The sequence below is a fragment of the Carassius gibelio genome, chromosome B7, assembly GCF_023724105.1.
Source record: "Carassius gibelio isolate Cgi1373 ecotype wild population from Czech Republic chromosome B7, carGib1.2-hapl.c, whole genome shotgun sequence".
Lineage (NCBI taxonomy): Eukaryota > Metazoa > Chordata > Actinopteri > Cypriniformes > Cyprinidae > Carassius > Carassius gibelio.
In genome coordinates, this window is record NC_068402.1 from 38,945,977 (window position 1) to 38,970,163 (window position 24,187).

Sequence of the window (24,187 nt, forward strand, 5' to 3'; positions counted from 1 at the left end):
AATGCCGGTATGATCTGCATGATCCGTATTGATTCAAAACTGGACGCGCTATTTTATCCTCAAATAGTACGGGACGATTCTGTATTTTAAGGAATGGGTGGTAACCCTAATGCTCACTGCTCCAGGTGTGTGTTCATAGTGTGTGTGTGTAGGCTACTTTGGATGGGTTAAATGCAGAGCACTATACTTGGCTGTATGTCACGTCAAATGTATTGTGTATTTATATTGTATATTGCGAGACTAATCCCCACCCCCACCAAATAAAAAAACTCTTATGGTGGGGACGACGAGCGCAAATGTTAGTAAACGTGTTGCGTGATTCATTTGAATACTCTCCTCCCACAAATTTGCATCTGAAAGGGAAACTCCTAGAAATGCATATTCAATAAGATCAGACACAAAAATATCTGTGCACATCTGTCCAGCGCTAATTCACTGTCTTTAGTGAATCCTGACAGAACTGTTTTAAAAGATGGTTTGTGCTGCTGTTAGTGAAACTGTTCTAAGTGCTTTTAATTCAGTCACTTTTTCTTTAATGTATATTTAGTATATTTAGCTCCTGAGCTACGCTTTGATTAGATTTTTCACTTTGCCATCACTTATTTTGCAATCAAGATGTTTAACATTTCCAAACACATTCTCATGCTAGACAGATTACATTTTCACATGTGACCAAAAAGTTCCTCAACAAATATAAAATATCATAATGAAATATTATCAAAATATTAATCTGAAGATGGTGACAAAAACCTGCATTTGTAGTCATTTTAACATCAAATCAAATACTGTATCATAACAAACACAACTAACATTGAGTATGTTAATATTTATTACACTTTGTTCAATGATAATTTTGATTATAATTTTTGGAACACAACCAATCTATTTTCTATATTCTCTGAATATTATGTCTGTTGCTATGGTAACACGGTAACTTTTAAAAACAGTTACATGAAGAAATAAACCCATTAGTTGTTTATCTCTTACATTCAGCAGAATATTAATATTCACATTTAAACATCTGAACATGTTCCAAAGAATATCAGAACACACATGATCAGAATATAAATCAGCTGTATTATGTATAAAATATGATCACTTCATGTTGAATGTCATCTCCATCATTGGTCCGTCACTAAAGTCAGACAGAAAATCATACGGTGTTGGTGACATCTGACAGTGGTGACAAATTTGTCATTTCTTTCACAAAACTAATAGAGTTGATGAAGCAGCTGTTGTTTTCTCTGTTGATGCTGACAGAACCTGCTTCAGGAGAATACAGTGATCTAAATATTTCTAATATTATTCTCAGAAACTGGAAGATGGTGTTGAAGTATCATGGTTGTGACAGAGGAAATATTAACATTAGATTTAAAATATTGTAAAACTATAAAGTGACACTGACTACGTTTACATGCAGCCAATAACCCGTTCAAAACCGGGATATTAGCAATAACCTGGTCGCGCACGGCCATGTAAACACCGGCAAAAACCGGGATATTGTACCTGGGGTACCCCTTTTCTAACCCGAATATTTGGTCTTGTAAACGCGTTTCGGAATATCCCCATCAAAATGTGTGTTCTGCACATGTTCTATTCGCAAGGAATCTTGTTCTTTTGAGTCTTTGGATACAGGAAGAAGAATCGGAAATGACGCATATTGCGTCTTACATCCAGACGCTAACCGTGCGTCGCCGTTTACATTGGGATATTGGCAACTGATTACACATTCCATGTATACAGGAGTAACTCTCTCTGCTCACGCATGTAAACGGGTTATCCTGAATGTTTCAAATAGTGACCTTAACCCGACCATAACCCGAATTTTAACAGCATGTAAACGTAGTCACTGATGTTACTGCAGAGGAGGAATGTGACGAGGGTCCTTCAGAGAGACAGCTGCCCTCAGATTCCCTGATGATTTTACATTTTAATCAAGATCTGACGCTGCTGACAGAAAGAGAGGACACTACTTTAAAACCTTATGAAACACACACGTGTCCTTGAAAAACAACCGCACATTAATATGAGAGATTATTAAGTGTTTCTTTTGAGAAAACAAGCTCTTTTTCATCATAAAAAACAACAGTTTAATACACCTTCTCTGTTGACACACTGTTTTAGATGTAGTGAGAACACAATAAGAGTCAGAGATTATTTGCTATTTCTGACATTTCTGTCACTGTGCTTTTTTCAACCCGTTCTCACCTATCTGCGTATAAATAACACGACTTTACACTTTCAAATTGCGTGTAATGCGTACGCCAAATTGCAATTTTGCGTGCATATGTTACGCCAGTCCTTCAGGATCTGTGGTGTTTTATTACTTTATAAATAAATAAAACGCTGTTATAAATAAAATAGTTTAATTTGTCTTTTTGACTGTATATCAGTAAATAAACACTAGGCTATATAATAATCCAAGCCTACAATACAAAGTATGGTATAATAATTTGTTCAAAATGAACGTATCGTTCAAAAACTTCACATCTCTATTAGACTGACCACCCTGCTGTACAGCACAGAGTAGGCAGAGCTGAATTACACAGACTTGATTTTATTTTATTTTCCATTTGTTGTTACATTTGATGGTGTTTTTACAGCCAAGACTTTGGATCCTTTTTAATAAGAGGTTGCACTTACAAGGCTGCATTTTCACTGCAGCATTTACAGATGTGTCTGTCCAAGTTTGATGTCTACAGCCTCAAGTGTTGTGTTCATCTGGAGAGACTGATCACAGTGTTCAGAGTGTTTCTGTGTGAAGCAGACTGTCAATCTTCATACTTTAGAAACAAATGTTCAATGTTGTCAGTTTATTGAACAATAAATGTGTGTGAAAAGAAAAGTGTTCTGAATAAATGTGATTGATTACTTATAAAATTAAACTGAAGGGGATAATTTTGTTAAATACATTCTATTATTAATCAAAACATTTAAATTTAAAATATTTTCATTTTTAAACACACAGTTACAGAAGCTGGATATGTTTTGTCTCAAGAATCAGTGATTTCATAATCAAGTCATTAACCCACATTATTATTATTATTATTATTATTATTATTATTATTACTATTATTATTATTATTATTATTATTATCTGTAGGTAATAGTGGAACAGAAGTGACTCGTGTCTTCAGTTCTGGTGAAGATGTCCGTCTGTCCTGTAATAATGCTCTTCCTGGCTGCACATCAACTTTTTGGAACTATGGCAGACCGTCAGGGTCAATTGAACTGATTGCTTTAGGAATAAAGAAGACTGACACAGAGAGACACGAGAGACTGAGTCTGGGCTCTGACTGCTCTCTGAACATCAAGAAAGTCACAAAAGAAGATCGTGGACGTTACCTCTGCAGACAATATGTGAATGAACAACAACATGGAGCTGATGCACAAGTTTATCTGCATGTTCTTCATGGTCAGTGTTTCTGTGAATATTCTGATTATATGTTGAATTAAACAGTAATATTGTCATGTAATCTCTGTCTGATTTTCTGTTTCAGTGTCTTCATCACCCTCACAGTCTGAGATCAGATCAGGTCGCTCTCTGACTCTCTCCTGTCAGTTATATAATGATGATCTAGTCTCTTGTGATACTTCAGTCCGTTCTGATGGTCTTGATCTGATCTGGGTGAATCAGTCTGGTGTGAATCTGCAGACAGACTCCAGATTTCAGATCTCATTCTCCTCAGAACAGTGTCTCATCTCTCTGAATACAACACTCCTGAATGAAGATCACAACAGAGAGTGGAGATGTCAGCTTAAACACAGAGATCAACTGAAGACCTCAGCCACATATACTGTCAAGTATCCAAGTAAATGATTTATATGAACAATTAATCATCAGTCATTTAAATATGATGGTAGTCTATGACGTATCTGAACATTCATCTTTTCCAGCTCCAAGCGAAACAAATCCACCGTCTCCAGTCACCAGCTCTAAATCAGCTTCAGCTCCTACACAAGCAGGTCCAGAATCAGCTGTTAAGATCAATGTTTACTGTGACCTGAAGACCTCACTCAGATACACTGACATGTGTTCAGATAACAACACTACATTTCTTTAACCCCGCAAACTGACACACGCTCACTTCAGTATATTATGATTAAATCCTGATCTGATCATGATAAACTATATATAATTGGAAAGGTCTAAGACTCCTCTTTATTTTTATCAATTAGAAACAGTAATAGATTAAATTATGACAACAGATACGTCATAACAGGAGTTCTGACCTTTTACTTTCTACCTAACAGGTTTTTGTAATCATCATAAATTATTTATACAATTTTAAACCTTAAAACCTCAAAATTCATCCTACAAAATAAATAAATAAATAAATAAATAGATAAAAAACTTTTTTAAATCAGACATCACTTTATGGAAATGGTACTTTCAAATCTTTTAGCAGGCTCCTCCCCTTAGTGGGGGTGTCATATTACAAAATGTATTACAGTCTTTTAGAATCAAAACTTTTTATAATCATGACAAAATACATCTCGTCAAAATACATATAATTATAAAGGTCTGATTATCAAGATTCTATGTTTTGTGATAGAAGTAACACTGAGAGAGAAATTAATACATACATTTGTGTGTAAAAATTTGTCTGAAAAATGCATCAAAATTAAAAAAAAAAAAAAAAAAAAAGTATAGTATAGTATTAGTATAATATCTGTAAGACCTGAACAAAATTGTAGAGGAACCTCATTTTTTATATTAAACTCAATATTATTTAGACACATGGATTTGGTATTATATCAATTTTGAATCAAAACCTATTTTGTAAAATATTTATTTATTTAAAATAAAAACACTAAAGTAAATATTAACTTCTATACTTCTATAACGTTTTTATACTTTCATTTTTTAAATTAAATTTATTTATTTATTTATTTTTATGCTGCTTATCTTCTTTAAAAAAAAAGAACAACCTCAGGTATTTTAAAATCTGTTAGCAGGCTCCTCCCCTTAGTGAGGGTGTCGTATTACAAAGAAACATTCATGAATTATAACAATTAAAATTTTTAATAGTGCAATTTCAAGTCCATGTTCAAAAAGGGGGTTAAGAGGGGGACAGTAGACAGCAAAACATGCCTTTGAAAAACTTTTTTAAACCGAATGCATCTAACCTTAAATTTCTTCATTTATGTCTGACTGTGTTTCTCCTCCTTGTTCTTAACTGTCTTTGTTAGTTAGATCTGCCTGAGTCTTACTTGCAGCTGTTAGGATATTTAAAGATAATTCATAATATTCTGATCATTCGTCTTCTGCAGCTTCAGCTGATTCAACACTGATTCCAGTCAGCAGCTCAAACTCTGAGAAGAAATCAAGTCAAACTACAGCAGCTTCTACAGAACAAGGTACATGATCACTGACACACATCAGCAGTCTTTCAGTTCTCCTGCACTTGTCTTTTATAGTTAAATAATGAGTTTAGCCAAATAGGGATACAAGCAATCTTTATGTTTGATATGGTTTTTGCATCTCTAAATATAATAATAAATAAATGATCATTACCTCAAACACTGAGATGACTTCAGCTCTCACAGATTTACAGTGTCTGCATGTCTTATTGATGTCACATGATGTTTGAACTGAACTAATGTTCATGATCCACAGAAGCAGCTGACACAGCATCAGAAACTGTAGTCTGTATGACTGCTGGATCATTAATCAGAGGTAATGAATGACTGTGCTGAAACTATCAGTGAATTTATAAATGCTTTGTTAATAATTGTTCATTGTTAATAATCAATTCACAGTTTCAGGGATTGATTCTCTTCTTTCTCTCTGTTCTGTCCACACATGGTTCCTGTAGTGATTGTGATTATTGTTTCTTCTCTTCTTTCTCTCTGTTCTGTCCACACATGGTTCCTGTAGTGATTGTGATTATTGTTTCTTCTCTTCTTTCTCTCTGTTCTGTCCACACATGGTTCCTGTAGTGATGTTGATTATTGTTCTTCTCTTCTTTCTCTCTGTTCTGTCCACACATGGTTCCTGTAGTGATTGTGAGTATTGTAGAGATTGCAGTGTTTGCTGCTCCTACTGTGATTCTTCTTCAGATCATCTGTGTGAGAAGAGCTGGTGAGTTTTGATCGTCACAAAACCTGATGATTCACACTGATCTCTAACAATCTGAATCATGACTGTGAGAAAAAAGGCCAGTAATGTGTTTATATTGATTTTATTTATTTAGGAAGGAAGAACTTTCATCACCAAAATGAAATCGAGATGTCTACAGTTCTACAATAAAATACCCAAACAGTGTATACTATAAAGATTACAGAAACAATTATTTTAATGTTTATGGATATTATAGATATTTGCATACAGCTGAATGTCATTTTACAGTAATCCATATTATACAGACTGCTTTAAATATGATATTAAATAAAGTCATCATCAAATTGAGACAGGTACCTTAATAAACATATTTTAAAATGTTAAAAAGATTTAAAATGTTTTAATAGTCCAGTTTATCACAATATATTAACATATGTTTTTATTTTTATTTTATGGATCATTTCAATGCAGAGACAAATCCTTACTTATATTTCCTCTTTACCCTAAATAAGCAAAAACATGAAGGATTGTATTCTCCACAACACAGTTCAACATGATTATAAGTTGTTTTTTTTTTGTTTTTTTTTGGTTGGTCTACAATTTGTGGTGAAAATGTTTGTCCAATAAAGAAGAGATTATACTGTATTATTTATTCTTCCACGTCAGAGACTACATCTGCTCTGTGCTGTCTGTCATTGGACCCGCTACAATTTGCATATCGCAGCAACCCTTCTACAGGCGATGCTATTGCTTTCACCCTACACACTGCTCTCTCCCTCCTGGAAAATAAGAACACCTATGTGAGAATGCTGTTTGTGGACTACAGCTCAGCATTTAACACCATAGTGCCTGCCACACTTGTTACGAAGCTCCAGACTCTGGGACTAAACAGATCTCTGTGCAGCTGGATCCTGGACTTCCTGACAGGCAGAAGTCAGAATGGGCAACGATACTTCATCCCTGCTGACCCTCAACACTGGTGCTCCTCAGGGCTGTGTCCTCAGCCCACTCCTGTACTCCCTGTACACACATGACTTTAAATGTAAATATATATATTAAAATATTAAAATTTTTACATTCAGGAATGTGCCTGAAAGTGATCAACGGGCCTCATTTTTACCTAAATGTTTTCTAATTTATTTTAATATATATATATATATATATATATATATATATATATATATATATATATATATATATATATATATATATATATAAAAATGTATGAAGTGTGCATTGTAGCTGACACCTAAACGAACACATTACAATTGTTTTATGACTGCAATTCTTTCTCCTCAAATGCAGTGTTGGGGAGTAACTAGTTACATGTAATGGCGTTATGTAATTTAATTACAAAATTATTGTAACTGTAATTAGTTACAGTTACTAAGAAAAAAATGAGTAATTAAAATACAGTTACTTATGAAATTTTTAACGATTACAAAGGGGATTACATTTAATATTAAGATTTTTCTATAAAGATATTGTAGTATTGTAGAGTATTGTATTGTAAAGTATAGATTTCCAGTCTTAATTTTTTTCCCAGTCCGCCCCTCCTGTAAATTAATGGCAAAGACATGGTTTAATTTAATACACATAGGTCTACTGAAGCTCGCAGTGTTTTCAACCTCTGCCGCCTCAATATAGGAGTACACGAGCACATAAACATAATTTCTAGAACTGCTATGTGTCACTTCATGTGCATTTTACTTATTTTGAGAAAACTATCATATACAAAGACACAGCAGTTAAAAAAAAAAAAAAAAAAAATCAGGAGTTTATTACACAGAATATATCACATGCTTATTAGAATACATTACTTTTATAAAGTAATTGAAAAAGTTACACTACTATTACATTCTAAACAGGTTAACTTGTAATCTGTAACCTGTTACATTTCCAAAGTAACCTTCCCAACACTGCTCAAATGCTATTGAGCTTCAAATTTGTGTTTGAGCCCATGTGAGCCCTTTACCCAGGCATAGATGTCCATCCATAAATTATGAACATTCAGCCGCAAACATGAGGTGCGAGTGGTCGTGAGCGTGGACAGGAGAATGGTGCAGGTTTTTTTTTTTTTTTTTGAGCAACTGGGATGGTGCCTCCTTTGGGATTTGGTGCCCTACGCAGACTGCGTATTCTGGATATAGGGAGTAGCGGTACTGCTGTTATCTTTCACGTGAGTCATGGCCGTGCATGCCGTTTTGTGATGGTGAATGGCACATTGCCCTGCGCGCAGCCGCAGACCAATCGTTGTTAACGTCATACCACCGCGTTCGCGAGACCTTTTCTTTTTATATCATACACACACCTTCCTGATTGGCCTGCACACACTGCTTAAAACATTTAGTTATAAAAAAATTATAAATATAATTAAGTATACGATACTTTGCAGAAAATATTGATACCAAAATAGAAGCTTCTGAGTATCGATATATTGATACTGCGTCATCGATGTGCACATCCATAGTATCCGTTCCCCAGCCTGCATGGAGGAGCGGAGGGGGAGACTTCTGAACCTAACCACCCTCCATCAAAGGGGGAGTGAAGTGGGTGGTTTGGATCAGAAGTTTTGTACAAAGGCAGTAGGGCTGGGGTATAATGATGAGGCACTGAAGGACCTGTTTAACACCTGCCTGGATGACCCTTTTCTTCTGTGGGTGATGAAGGGGCAGGAGGTCCTGGACTTTTGGGGGTTCACAAGTTACCTACACCATTGTGCTCCATGGGACACACCGACCACACCCGTCTCTCCAGACACGATGGCCGCCAGCCCAGCGCCACTACACCAGATGGCCGCCAGGTCCCCGTGGATGCTCCCCGTGAGTCGAGCCAGGTCTGGATACTGACCTTTTGCCTGATTGGATTTTGATTCTTGGATTCCCCTAATAAAACACTGCATATTTATCTCTCTGTTTGTGTGTGCAATCGTGACACTGCTCCACTGGAGCTAAATAACACATTAGGTTAGGGAAAATAACACGTTTAATGGGTGAAGTAAATAGACATTCCGATCAAAAAAAGTCCATGACATTCAGTAAGAGAAAAAAAAAAAAATATATTACCTGTCAGAAACGTTATCAAAACGCTGTCTAACACTAGTGCAGAGATCTGTAAAACAAGTAACTTAGGGTACAGAATGAAATGAAATACGCGAACACTAGTTATTAAGAAGTCTATGCTACATCATTCAGTATAGTAGTTAAACTTTCACAATCATGCTATAAACATTCATAAGAGCACCATGTTATCAGGTTATAAATAAAACTATAACACCAATATGTATGGTTGCATGAATAATAAAAAAACTGATACAATTATCCACCCCATAAACATAGTAAAGTATTAACAATCTTTGATGCAATAAATAGTATGATTTAAAAATGAGCATCCCTCTAAAACAACTATATTTCTGTATCATTTCAAGAGTTAGAGTATATATTTAGCTGCATTTATAGGGGTTATTATAGCACAATTCTATAATAAGGGGGTTATTACGGACCTCACTAATTTCCAAGGCTTGGCTACGGCCATTACCATGTCTAGTTTAGCTGCTAGCTGCTGTATTGTTAATCCCAGAAAATCACTCACTGCTCTTGACTGAATCACTCTGTAGTTTTAGTTTTTTTTTTTTTTTCTGTTTCCCTTCTTCCTTTCATTGCAAAAACACTTGAACGAGCTGTGTTCAACCAAGTCTCTACATTTCTCACACACAACGACCTCCTTGACAGCAACCAATCTGGCCAAAAATGAGCCAAAAAGAATACACATCGCACCTCTGTTTATCAATTTGCACTGGCTTCCAATAGCCGCTCGCATAAAATTTAAGGCATTGATGTTTGCCTACAAAACTACCACTGGCTCTGCACCCATTTACCTAAATGTGTTACTTCAGACTTATGTGCCTCTAGAAGCTTGTGTTCTGCAAGTGAACGTCGCTTGATTGTGCCATCCCAAAGAAGCAGAAAGTCACTTTTGATGATTAAATGTAATGTAAATGTAATTTTAACAAGAATTAATGTACAGTCAAACCAACAATTATTCAGATTCCAGTTATACTTATTGATTTTGATAGGACACTATAATTCATTGAAGTGAGTTTAGCAAAAATAAAGCAAAACGTGACATTATACCAAAAAATTATTCATATAGTGGACTACTAGTGCATTTTTTTTTTTTTTTTTAATATTCAGACACTTTAACCCAGTGGTTGTGAATTGCAGTCCTCACACCCCTGCTCTGCACATTTTGTATGTTTCTCTTATTGCTTCATACATTTGTTCTATTCGAACACAAGTGCCCTGTGAAGTGGACATTACAGGACATTCCGCCATGATTCCAGTTCGAAGCGAACGTATATGTTCCATTCAAAGTGCACTGACGTGTGCGAGACATGAATTTAAATTGTATTTACTTACAGAGATATATGATGTCACACTTGTCCATGTGTGCAGACGGACGTTGTGTAATGCAAATCCGTGATTGAATGTTCCGAAGTGAAGTAAACTTCAACAGATTTCCCCTGCTCAGGGACTAGGGAGCAGTAAACACTGTGTAGAAACCATGTCAATCAGAACACAGTTCATGCACGGAGCAGGTGTGTTAACAAAGAGAGACATACAATATGTGCTGAGCAGTACTGGATCGCGAGGACTGGAATTGAGAACCACTGCTTTAACCTGACTAATGTGACATTTCACACCATAGACTGAACACAAAGAAGCATTGCTTGCTAACTGGTCAAACAAGTATTGATAGTTGTGTAAATATTGTCATAATAACAGATGTCTGTAGTTTTGGTTGATTGTAATCCATTAAATATCTTTCTATCAAAGTTATCTGACATTATCAAGATTAATTTGTTCTCACACAGTTAAACTCTGAGTCATATTTCATTACCATTTTCTAAACTATAGCAAATAAACTGTGATAATGTGAGAAATGTTGAAGTTGTCTGAATACATTTTGGTTTGGTTTTATGTTTAATTTTTACACTGAAGACAATGCAGTGCTATTTTACATTAAATTATTCGGTATCTGTACCTTGACACAAACTTGAAAAAACTAAAACATTGCGTAAATAGCACAAATAAATAAATAAATAGAACAAACATACAAATGAAACACTTTCAAACAGGGCCCACTGGTACAGCCTGCACCGGGGCCCTGCTGACCCCAGCTTTGACCCTGGTCACGTGTCTGTATGGGATGTGTGTGAACGCTGCTGAGGCACAGTGGAAACTCAGCTCATGGGGATCGCAGATTGAGCTTGCGGAACAGTTTGAGAAAGGTATGGATCTTTCAAGACTTCTGCTCTGGTGCACAGCAGGATTCAGAGACGCTGTTATTGGACTCATCTGATCCTGCTGGGCTCTTCTAGTAATAGGGACAGAAATGTAGATGTGGATGTGTTTGGTGACGATGATGAGAGTGTGAGCACTGAGTTGTCATCGGTCATTCCCAGCCACACATACAGGGATATGTTGGATGTGATGGATCATGCTACTAAGCAGCTTGATCTAGTTTGGAAGAGTCAGAAGCCAAAGCTGGCTCACAGCCGACTAGATGAGCTTTTTTTTTTTTGGCAGATATTTATGGCTGAATGTTTGTGTTTACTTTTTTTTAGAAAAAAAATCATAGTCAATATGAATCACATAGTTTGAAATTATATGACGATTGAGATTAGGTGAACTGATTGCTTACATCTCAGCAATTAATTTCTTGTTCACATCAGATTCAACAGAATTTTTTTGAAGTAAATTGCACGTGTGTGGTTTGGCACATGTCAGCTAAAAAAAAAAAAAAAAAAAAAAAAAAAAAAAGCCTACATCTATCTTCAATTGCAATTCAATAACTAAATACACACGACTTGCTGACCAAAACTGATGAGCTGATTTCTGTGAAATTGTTTCTCTTCACAACTTCTAAACACTTTTGCATCTTGTGAGACGTTAAATGCTAAATTATTAATTCAATTATAAAATCAAATGGCCAAATGGGAATCACAATCAACCATTCACGTTTCTAAACACAGAGTTTGCTTGGAGATTTATTACACAGAGTGAGTGTTGTGTTATCACTAGCACAAAATCTCTCATCATTACAGTGAAGAGAGAGAATATAGCACTCTGAATTTTAAGACAGATGACAGTGTCATTCAGGTAAGTCCTTGTGAATCCAATGCATTTCTGGGGCCTGTTCTTCGTACCTCGCTTATTACATCCGAGATCAAATGACACATCCAAGATGATATCATCGGTCTAATCCTGATCCGGCTAATTGGGTTCTTCGAACACACCTGTTGTGTATGATTAGTATCGCTGGATTGAGTTATCTGAGATAATTGCGCGTTCATGTGTTGTCTTAAAAGGGGATATGTATCGATACTCGAAACCATGATCAGCAGTGCAGCGATTGGCTGGTGGCAAGACGGCAATGTAATGACGTCATATAATTTAAAACGACACCTGACGAAAAACTTGACAAATTTCTGGACTTTTATAAGGAAACAGCCAAGCAAACAAAACTACATAAATGTTATAATAGATACATGAAACAGATAATAAATACATGTTTTTTTATTTTTTTCATGACAATTATTTAGATTCGCAATTTATAATATTTGTGCAGTTTTTACATTGTGATTTCAATGTAGAAATTGTCTATAAATTTCAATTTATATTTGGACATTTGTTACTTGACAGCATTAATGAAAGTTTGGGTCAATATCATGCTATCTGCATCTCCTGCGCTCCATCAAGCCACTCTTATAATAGCAGTCATCACTCAAAATAATGCACGACTCTATTATCTGTATAGCGTGTGTGTAAGACTCTAATACAATTATGAAGTCATACTTTTATGACAAATAAATATTTCAGTGAGTAAAACTGGCTGTCTATAGTAGGCTGTTATCGACTACACAGAATTTTTATATTATTTTTAACTAATTTTTATAATGAGTATTATTTTAAATTATTGTCCCTGGATCAGTACGATACTCTTGTAATACAGTAGCGGTGGTAGCAGACATATTTTGAGTATCAGTTCTGGTTGAAAAGAAGCGATCTAATCCTGTTTACATGAAATAAGCTGCTCCCGAGCAGGTTTAAGCTTACGGACCTGTTGCTATGACAGCAGCTCCGGGATGAGCTTCGAAGAACCAAACGATCCAAGATCACGCCAAATCGTCAACATTCAAATCCAGCTAAATGAGTTAGCGACGTACGAAGAACAGGCCCCTGGTTTGATTCTTTACATTGAAGTGACCAACAGAGATGTTTCATAGAATGAATAGTCTGCATTACATGTATTTACATGTATATAAGGCCCAATGTATGTCACACCGCTGGACTCTTTATGTGTGTTTTTGCCCCCCATGACCCTGGGCCCGTTCTTCGTACATCGCTTATTACATCCGAGATCAAATGACACATCCAAGATGATATCATCGTGCTAATCCTGATCCGGCTAATTGGGTTCTTCGAACACACCTCTTGTGTATGATTAGTATCACTGGATTGAATTATCTGAGATAATTGCGCGTTCATGTGTTGTCTTAAAAGGGGATATGTATCGATACTCGAAACCATGATCAGCAGTGCAGCGATTGGCTGGTGGCAAGATGGCAATGTAATGACGTCATATAATTTAAAACGACACCAGATGAAAAACTTGACAAATTTCTGGACTTTTATAAGGAAACAGCCAAGCAAACAAAACTACATAAATGTTATAATAGATACATGAAACAGATAATAGATACATGTTTTGATTTTATTAGAATTTTTTTCATGATTCCCAATTATTTAGATTCGCAATTTATAATAGTTGTGCAGTCTTTACATTTTCATTTCAATGTAGAAATTATCTATTCACATAATTTTATATTTGGACAGATTTGCTACGTGATGGCATTTATGAAAGTTTCTTAAGGGTCAATATTATGTTATCTGCATCTCTTGCGCTCCATCAAGGCACTCATAATAGCAGTCATCACTCAAAATAATGCATTACTCTATTATCTGTGTAGCATGTGTGTAAGACCCTAATACAATTATAAAGTAATAATTTTATGACAAATATTTCAGTGAGTAAAACAGTCTGTTTCTATAGTGTCATATTTTTTAAATTATTATTATTTTAAATTATTGTCCCTGGATCAGTACGATACTTTTGTAATAAAGTAGCGGTGGTAGAAGACATATTTTGAGTATCAGTTCTGGTTGAAAAGAAGCGATCTAATCATGTTTACATGAAATAAGCTGCTCCCGAGCAGGTTTAAGCTTACGGACTTGTTGCTATGACAGCAGCTCCGGGATGAGCTTCGAAGAAACAAATGATCCAAGATCACGTCAAATTGTCAATAATCAAATCCAGCTAACTGAGTTGGCGACGTACGAAGAACGGGCCCCAGGTCTGATTTTGCAGTGGTCTGAACACAAATATGTCAGACTGAATGAATTTGTAAATCCACAGTTTGACAGCAGAGGGCGCTTATGAACTGCAGAACATAGCCGTTTCCATGGTAACCTCTGTAAACAAAACATTACACTGAGGAAAGATGGAAAGCAAATGAAAAATTAACTTTTCAGAAGATATTCGGTTTTCTTATTATGCACTCACACAAAAAGTGAAATCATATATTCTTTAATTTATTTCCCCCAGCAGTCTGCCTTAATTTTTTAACACAAAACAAATCTATTATGTGTTGCGCCTGCGTGAGACTCTTAATAACTTTGATTAAAGCTGAACTGTATTTACTTTGAGTTTTTTTTTTTTCAATCACGATAATCAAATACGGGTTTAATGAATTAAAATACATACATGCGATTATTAAAATAACTTAATGGGCAATTTGTCAATATGTCTTGGCGAGCTGCCTCCAATCAGGCTGTGAGATACTGGTCTCGAGTGACGTGTTGGAGACCCCTGCCCTGTCTTGGTGTGTGATGTCTCTCTGTTAGGGCTGGGACAACGCGTCGAAGGTCATCGATGACGTTGACGCAAAAAATACGTAGACGCAAAATATGCGCATCAATTCGTCGACCTGTTTTTATTTCTCTAAAAAACGTTTGCAAAACATTTACCTTATGTGCGCTGAATATACGCGATGACTGGATCAACATTCTGTCCAACGTTATATAACCAATCCAGGGGTTTTTCTGCATTGATCATTTTTTTTTTGGCGGTTGTCAAAGCCTTATTTGATCGGTGAGTGAATGACTGCTGCGCCTGACGAGGCACGTACGAGAGAGAGCCCGGCTGCGCACGCACTCACACTCTTCAAACAACACGAGCGCTTCTTGCTCTCTCTCTCTCTCTCTCCCTTGTGCACATTAATCAAAATCATTAAACACGATAGAAAAAGGGCGAAACACCAAAGTTTCACGCGCGCTCGTGCACTCAGTCTTCAAACTACACGAGCGCTGTCTTGCTCGCTCTCTCTCTCTCTCTCTCCCTCTCCCTCGTGCATATTAACCAAAATCATTAGACACGATAGAAAAAGGGCGGGACGCCAAAGTTACACGTGGAGCATTCGGAAAAAATTTTTTCTCCATGACAGGCTGCTGGCTCCTACTGTTAATTTATTTATTTTATTTTTTTGGAAAAGCACTCTCTGTATTAGCTTAAAGCCCTCAAGTTTACATTGGTTACTGTATTCTTTCAATTGCTTTAAACAAGTATTTTGGGTGACCTTTTTTATTTAATGCTAGACATCAAGTTGTTGTTATTTTCATCTGAAAGAAGAACTTTTTTTCAGTAAGCTAGGTCCTATGTGTTCAGTAAGCTTGTTTCAGTAAGCTATGTGTTTTCAAGGCTTCAAGGTTTTATTGAATGCTATCTCTATACAAGTGCAAAGTAATGCATTCTTAGTCAGTCTTTTTTTTTGTAATTTTAAGAGCATTAAACATATATTGCAATGTTAAGGAATTCATGTTTTTTCATTCAGATATGTAAATCAACATGTATAAATTGTTAGTAGTCAATTAATGGGGAGATAATCAAAATCGAATCGGTCTGAAAAACCCACCATTTAATTACAAATAAAAAAGTTCCTGTGCAAAACTAAACTTGTAGTTAGGCACTGGTTTGGTATAAAAAAGTCATTATCATGCTGTGCAGGGCCCCACCACCCTTCTTGAATCAGTGTAAATGGTACGACCTGCAGTCTGACTTGAAGCAGTGCATGCCGGTTAGAAATTTTGTCCAACTTGAAACGGCGCGGATGCCACATGACTGTCACATGTGCCATCAAAGTAACGCGAGAGCGTTTACAGTTCCAATAATGGCAACAAATTTGAGTTTTTAGAATGGTAAATGCTTTTAAATGTAGTTGCACTGTTGTATTGAGTGCCGTTTATCATACAACACTGATAAAAGCATATATGCCCCACTGTATTAGTATTTAAATAGTATATGTTTGTTGAACTTTATTCTTGAACATTTGTGATATATTGAAAATATAAGCGGTATGTAAATGTAACGGGGAGATGGAGTTCAGGACTACACTTCCCATAAGTCTGTGGGGTAGCTTAATTACATCTGCACCTGCACCTGCTATAAATATTCACAGTATTCACAGCCAATCTCTCCCGTGAACTGCCAAAATACAGACAGCATGTTACATGTCCCACCAGAGACAGTAATATATTGGATCACTGTTACACCACAATAAAGGATGCATATCACTCTGTTCCACGAGCAGCTTTGGGACGTTCCGATCACTGTCTGGTTCATCTTATACCGTCCTACAAGCAAAAACTTAAATCTGCAAAAACCTGTAGTAAGGACTCTGAAGAGATGGACCAGCGAAACAGAGCAGGATTTACAATCTTGTTTTGACCTCACTGATTGGAGTGTTTTTGAAGCTGCTACCACCGATCTGGACGAACTCACAGAGACCGTAACATCCTATATTAGTTTCTGTAAGGGATATATGCATTCCTACCAGGACTTATTTAACATTCAACAATGATAAGCCATGGTTTACAGTAAAACTCAGACATCTTCGTCAGGCCAAAGAGGAAGCCTACAGAAATGGGGACAGGGTCTTGTACAACCAGGCCATGAACACACTGAACAAAGAGATCAGAGCGGCTAAAAAGACCTACGCTAAAAAGTTGGAAGACCAGTTTACTTCCAACGACTCAACTTCAGTGTGGAGAGGTCTAAGAGCCATCACGAACTACAAGACACCATCCCCTTGCACTGAGGCTAATCAACGACTTGCTAACGACCTGAATGAGTTTTATTGCAGATTTGAAACCCCCATCACCCATTCTGACCATCTCCCTGCACAACCATTAACACATCCTGCAATCCCACCCTCCACACCTCCTGCTCTTCAAATCTGTGAAGATGATGTGCACCAGGTCTTCAAGAAGAACAAAAGAAGAAAAGCACCAGACCCAGATGGTGTTACACCAGCCTGTCTGAAAATCTGTGCTGACCAGCTGGCCCCCATCTTTTCACAGATCTTCAACAGATCCCTGGAGTTGTGTGAAGTGCCTTCCTGCTTCAAACGCTCCACCATAATCCCCATCCCAAAGAAACCCAAGATAGCAGAACTTAACGACTACAGACCTGTGGCTCTAACGTCTGTCGTCATGAAGTCGTTTGAAAAACTGGTTCTGGCTTATCTGAAGGACATCACTGGACCCTTACTGGACCCCCTCCAGTTTGCTTACCGAGCAAACAGGTCCGTGGATGATGCAATCAACATGGGATTGCACTTCATCCTGCAACATCTGGACAAAACAGGGACTTATGTGAGGATCCTATTTGTGGACTTTAGTTCGGCATTCAACACCATCATCCCAACAGCCCTTCAGACCAAACTGACCCAGCTCTCTGTTCCTAGCTCTATCTGTCAGTGGATCACCAGCTTTCTGACAGATAGGCAACAGTTAGTGAGACTGGGGAAATTCACATCAAACAGCTGCTCCACCAACACTGGTGCCCCTCAGGGATGTGTTCTCTCCCCTCTGCTCTTCTCCCTGTACACCAACGACTGCACCTCTAAAGACCCCTCTGTCAAACTCCTAAAGTTTGCAGACGACACTACAGTCATCGGCCTCATCCAGGACGGTGATGAGTCTGCTTACAGACAAGAGGTTGAGCAGCTGGCTGTCTGGTGCAGTCTTAACAACCTGGAGCTGAACAGATGATTGTGGACTTTAGGAGAAACCCACCTGCACTTTCCCCACTCACCATCATGAACAGGACTGTGACTGCAGTGGAGTCATTCAGATTCCTGGGAACCACCATCTCTCAGGACCTGAAGTGGGACAATCACATTGACTCCATTGTTAAAAAGGCCCAGCAAAGGTTGTATTCCCTTCGCCAGCTGAGGAAGTTTAACCTGCCACAGGAGCTGCTAAAACAGTTCTACTCGGCCGTCATTGAGTCTGTCCTCTGTACTTCAATAACTGTCTGGTTTGGTTCAGCAACAAAATCAGACATCAGAAGACTACAGAGAACTGTTCGGACTGCTGAAAGGATTATTGGTGCTCCCCTGCCCACCCTTCAACTGTATACATCCAGAGTGAGGAAAAGGGCTCAGAAAATCACTCTGGATCCCTCACATCCACGTCACCCCATCTTTGAACTTTTGCCATCTGGCCGGCGCCTCAGAGCCGCAAACACCAGAACAGCAGGGCACAAGAACAGTTTCTTCCCCCAGGCAATCTACCTCATGAACAGTTAAATGTTCTCTACTTATGCGTATAAACGTGCAATATCCTTATATTTATTTGTTAACCCTCCATCCTAGAACATTCCTGCATCTCACTCAATCCTATTCCATTATCATTTATAGCACAATTGTTTATACACTTATTTATTTGCCAATTTGTAAATCCCCCTTTTTTTTCTTTTTTTTTTTCTGTGTGTTGTTTTCTCTGTGTACTGGAAGCTTATGTCACTAAAACAAATTCCTTGTATGCGTAAGCATACTTGGCAATAAAGCTCTTTCTGATTCTGATTCTGATTCTGATAGCGTTCTTACATCTTGCTCCTCTATTGACGGAATAAACCAGCGTACACTAAGATCAGAATCCCGCTTGTTTCACTGGTGATTGGCTTGGAAACACAGTCTTCAGAACTAATTAATGATGTCTCTTAAAGGAGAGCCATCCGGTTGGTTTTAATTCCTCTTTTATAGATCCAGTTATTTAAAAGTACTAGCATGACTATTGTTACTATATTTTATTGTGGTGAATTGCCCTGTGTTTGCTTTGTATTATGTGTATTAAGATTGTTATTTTTCTTTCTTTTTGTTGTAGTTGTCCTACTTCTTGACTTAATGGCGGCTGCAGGGTCTTCTCCATGGGTCTGACTGGCACTGGTGAGGTGGTGGGGATTTTTCTGTGGTTTCTGCTGATCCATATTTCCTTCTGAGTGCTGTGACTGCTGTGCTACATTTGGATTTCAATTAGTGGTTGTATATTTTCACACCGATAGTTATGCCCTGTTGGAGCCCTGTGGCATGTCAAGTGTTATTTTCTTTCTTAGTTCAATTTGAATGAGGTTTGTCTCTGTGTTTTAGATATTTATTACTTTATGTGAAAGTTTGTATCTCTGACATGTAATAAAACTGCTTGCATAAGCGATGAAGCCTACACTACAGCTTGGGGCCAGTTATTAGCCCCCTCTGATTTGGTGGGTTACATAAACACTGTTTCTGTTGCTCATGAAAACGTTTCTAAAACGTCTGTGTATTTTACAAATACTGCACTTAATTCACTTCATCTGTGATAAAGTATGCAAACACCACGTGAGTGTCACTAACAGGAGCTGAACATGTCTGTTTTCAACTAGGAGCTATGGGGAGCTATAATCACGGCCACCCCGATCGTAAATGTGAATAATAATAATAATAATAGTTTCTTAGATTTTGATCAAAATTACCTCAATCATGGCAAAACGATTACGTTTGGACTGCGAAACTGTGGTGACCGTTGAATTACTTGTCCCCAGAGGTGGGTAGAGAACCCAAAAAATGTACTAAAGTAAAAGTATCGGATAAAAAAATCTATTCAAGTAGTTAGTTACTAGTTACTTTGGGTCATATATACTGAGCCTATTTTTATTTAGATATATAGATAAAATGTATGTAATGTGTGTGTGTGTGTGTCTATAAATATATACATGTGTTTCCAGCACTGGTAATGGATCAATATATCAGAATTATATTTTGAAGGATCATAACTCTGAAAACTGGAGTAACAGCTGATGAAAATTTGGATTTGCATCACCAAATAAATTATATTTTAAAGTATGTATTATATATGTATAAATAGCCTCTGACACAGAGAAGAGAGAAAACTCCTCACATGACCGTTAAGTTACAGAACATCTGTCTGTTTACTTAAGTAACAGATATAGGTGTCATGCCATAACATATTTTTAATACGACCAATTTTATATTAAATGTGAATTTATCATTGAAAGTCAATGTGATATAAAAACTGCTGCTAATCTTTCATTGTTCAGAAAGAGAGCAAATAACATTTACATTATCAAAGATCATTTTCACTGACAGTCTAGAGTTCAATCATTCTCAAGAAACTCCCATTAAAATCACTGAAACTGTTAACACTGTGAAATCAATATCATATTTACAGATTCGTACACACATCTGCACTTTTTGTTTCTGACGAGAGAATTAGTCAGAAAGAGGTATTCGGTCAGTGAGCGAGTGATGGAAGCAGCAGCATTTTAGTGATGACTCATCTGAACACCTCTGATTGGCCATTGCATTCAAAAGCTCAACAGAACCGTGTGTGATTGGTTAATGCGCAGCGCTGTAAAAACAGGTCTGTCTCTGGCTCAGCGCCAGCCAGCCAACACAGATCTGAATTTAGCAGCTGATGATATGACTCGCTGAACGTTCTCACGCCGGTGTGATTGTATTAATATTAAGACAAGACCATGACTATTTTTCTTGGACTTGCAATTCTAAATTAGGCATAACATTATCATCTAACCCCATGCACTTTATTGCACTGAAGTTGACTGAGGTATATTTACTGGCGTGTAACTTAAGCCACTATAAAAATAATTATAATATATAATGTAATTATAATAATTATTATATAAGTAAATTTGTGCAGTGCAACAAATAAAGGCATACATAGCCTTTTTGTCATCCTCTTATAGCTGTGAAATCATGTTTTTTTTTTTGTTTTTTTTTCGTACAGAGTATATAGATGTTTACAAAATCATGTTTATTCCTTTTTATGGTCTTAAATTATGGGCTATGGAAAACATGGATGTTTAGTTCTTTATGACTCGCACATCATTTGAAAGAGCTATTTGTAAAACATAAATTGCTTGTAATTAACACTTAAATAGTTTTTTAGTTATTCTTAGACATTTGAAATAATGACCAACTTTAGTAGTTTTAGCCGGAATTCTCAGGAATATGTTGTATTTCATATTGTTGTAAAATTATATTGGGGTATAGAGGGTTAACTGAAATTATAAGATTTAAAATGTTAACATTGTCCTCCTGTCCTGCAGGCAATTCCTGATGACAGTAAGGCAGGCCCTAGTCAGTCAAGTGAGGATCTGCCGGAGGGCAGCCACGGTAGAAAAATACAGCATGAAAAAGGAGAGACAGTAGGATTACAGACAGAAGAAGCAGGGACAGAATAAGGAGGGACTGAGGCAACATAGAGGGAGAGGATGTTGACATGATAATGACATATACAAAGCCAAATCAACCTGACCCTAAAGTTTTGCAAAAACAAGTGATGAAAGACCGGACACTGACATTCCAAAAATCATGGTGTGAGAAGTATCCCTGGCTGCACGTTATTATGGGTACTGATGGTGTTCTGTGTTTTCACTGCTCTAAATACTTTAAGACAGGGAAACCAGTACAAGCCAAGAGTATAGACCCAGCTTTTGTCAGCACTGGAATTAAAAACTGGAAAAAAGCACTTGAAATATTTTACATGCATGAGAAATCAGAGGGTAACAAAGTTGCTGTCACAACTGCTGCATATGAAAACAGGCCAGTTACTACACAGTTGAGCAGTGCAGTCAGAACACAGCAGGCAGAAAACAGAGCTAACCTCTTAAAAATAATAGAGGTTGAGATGTTTCTGGCTAGGCAGGGATTGGCCTTTAGGGGGCATGAACATCATCAAGGTAACCTTGAGCAACTTTTAAAATACAAAGCAAATTCAAAAATACAATCATTTACTAGGTGGTTATCTGCAAAGAGGGGGGTGCACACATCTTGGGATAGTCAAAATGAGTGTATAAATTTGATGAGTTCATCAAATTATCAGGACAATTGCAGCTGAGATCCGGTCCCTACCAGTGTTGCAGTATCCGATTATAATGGATGGGACAAGGGACATCTCTGGTGTTGAGCAGGAGGCGCTGTGCCTACGTTATATTGACACTGATTTGCTGGTGCACGAAGACTTTATAGGGTTGTATGAAACAACTTCTACAACATGTGAAAACCTTGCCAGCATCATTTTGGACGTTCTATTGAGACTAAATTTGCCAATATCTGGCCTCAGAGGTCAGGCATATGATGGGGCTTCAAATATGTCTGGAAAGTACTCGGGTGCCCAGGCTGTTATTCAGCGAGCACAGCCACTAGCACCATATATACATTGTGGGGCACACGTTGTTAATTTAGTTACACAACAGGCTTGCTCAGCCTCCAGTGTCGTGCGAAATGCACTTGACTGGATACATGAGCTTGGCACATTTTTTGGGCACTCTGGTAAGCTGAAAGACAAGTTTAAAGCCATTGTTGCAGCTGAAGGGGAAGGACCAGCCCTGTCTATCAGGCCTTTATGTCCCACTAGGTGGACTGTACGCTCACGTGCTATCCCTGCTGTTCTCAGCCAATATGGGATGGTACTAAATGCACTTGATGAGATGGCTGCAAGTAATTCTGAATCTGCAAGCCGGGCAGAGGGCTTATGTGTTCGACTGCAACAGGGTAATGTTGTACTCGGACTTCTGCTTGCTTTAGATGTGATCAGTGAACTTGAGATTCTAAACGTGTCACAGTGTCTGGGTTGTGTTCCCTGGGGTTCCACTAGATGTCCCCCTTTCTCACGGTGTCTGTCAACTTATCACTTCCTGTTCCCTTATTTGGTCACCTTCCTCCTTGTTGTGTAATTGATTGTTCCCCACCTGTCTCCTGTTCCCTCATTATCCCTCTGTGTATTTATACCCTGTCTGTCTTAGTCTGTGTTACGGAGTCCTTGTTTAATGTCCATCAATTCTTGCCGTGCCGTGCCGTGCCTTGCCTTGTGTTCTTGTCTTGTTTATGTTGTTTGGATCTTCTGGTTTTGACCCTGCCTGGACTGTTTAATCGTTTGGATTATCCCTTAATAAATGACTTACCTGCAATTGGTTCCTTCTCCTGTGTTTCCCATAACACCGATCGTGACAAAACGCCTCTCTCCAGAAAAACACTCAGACAGTGGAGGGCATGCTCTCTGCAGTCTCTTTAGGCCAAGACAGCTTGAAATCCAAAAGAAACACTGAACACTTTGATACAATCTTTAAGGAGGCAGGAGACAGGTGTGACAATCTGTCTCTAGAGCCCATTGTTTCACCACGCACACATAGGCCACCTAAGAGATATTCTGGCAGGCTCCTGCATACACACCTGGATCAGCTGTGGATTTTTACAGAGTAGAGTTCTACCGTGTCCTTGACAAAGTAGATGCACAAATTACTGAAAGGTTTATGCAACCAGGCATTCAAACTCTAAAAGAACTTGAAAACTCACTCTTGACTCCCATTACAAATGATGCAGCAGTTCAAAAATATCCTGAACTGAATGTGAAAGACTTGAAAGAAATGCCCCATGAAGTCCGTGGCCTATTTGATCAGGTAGAGACATTAGAAAGATTGTTGATGGTGGTGCCCATATCATCTGCTGAGACAGAGCGCAGTTTTAGTGGGTTACGCAGATTGAAAACATGGTTGAGATCAACCATGACACACAAAAGACTGAATGGCATTGCTGTGTGCCATATTCACCAAGCGAGGCTTGACACTGGACAGACAAGAAATTGCCCAGCAGTATGTTCAGGGTAATGAAAGGAGGAGAGATGTTTTTGGGTCCTTCAATGAGTA

General features: G+C 37.6%; 1 protein-coding gene across 1 annotated transcript in view; it reads left to right on the top strand.

The window, feature by feature from the left end:
- Positions 1 to 24,187, top strand: part of LOC127962605 (uncharacterized) — a 384,402-nt gene that overhangs the window by 26,040 nt on the left and 334,175 nt on the right. Inside the window, exons 2-3 of the mRNA XM_052562232.1 lie at positions 3,138 to 3,415; positions 3,501 to 3,812. Of these exons, the coding sequence (XP_052418192.1) occupies positions 3,138 to 3,415; positions 3,501 to 3,812 (590 nt within the window). The remainder of the gene's footprint in view (positions 1 to 3,137; positions 3,416 to 3,500; positions 3,813 to 24,187) is intronic.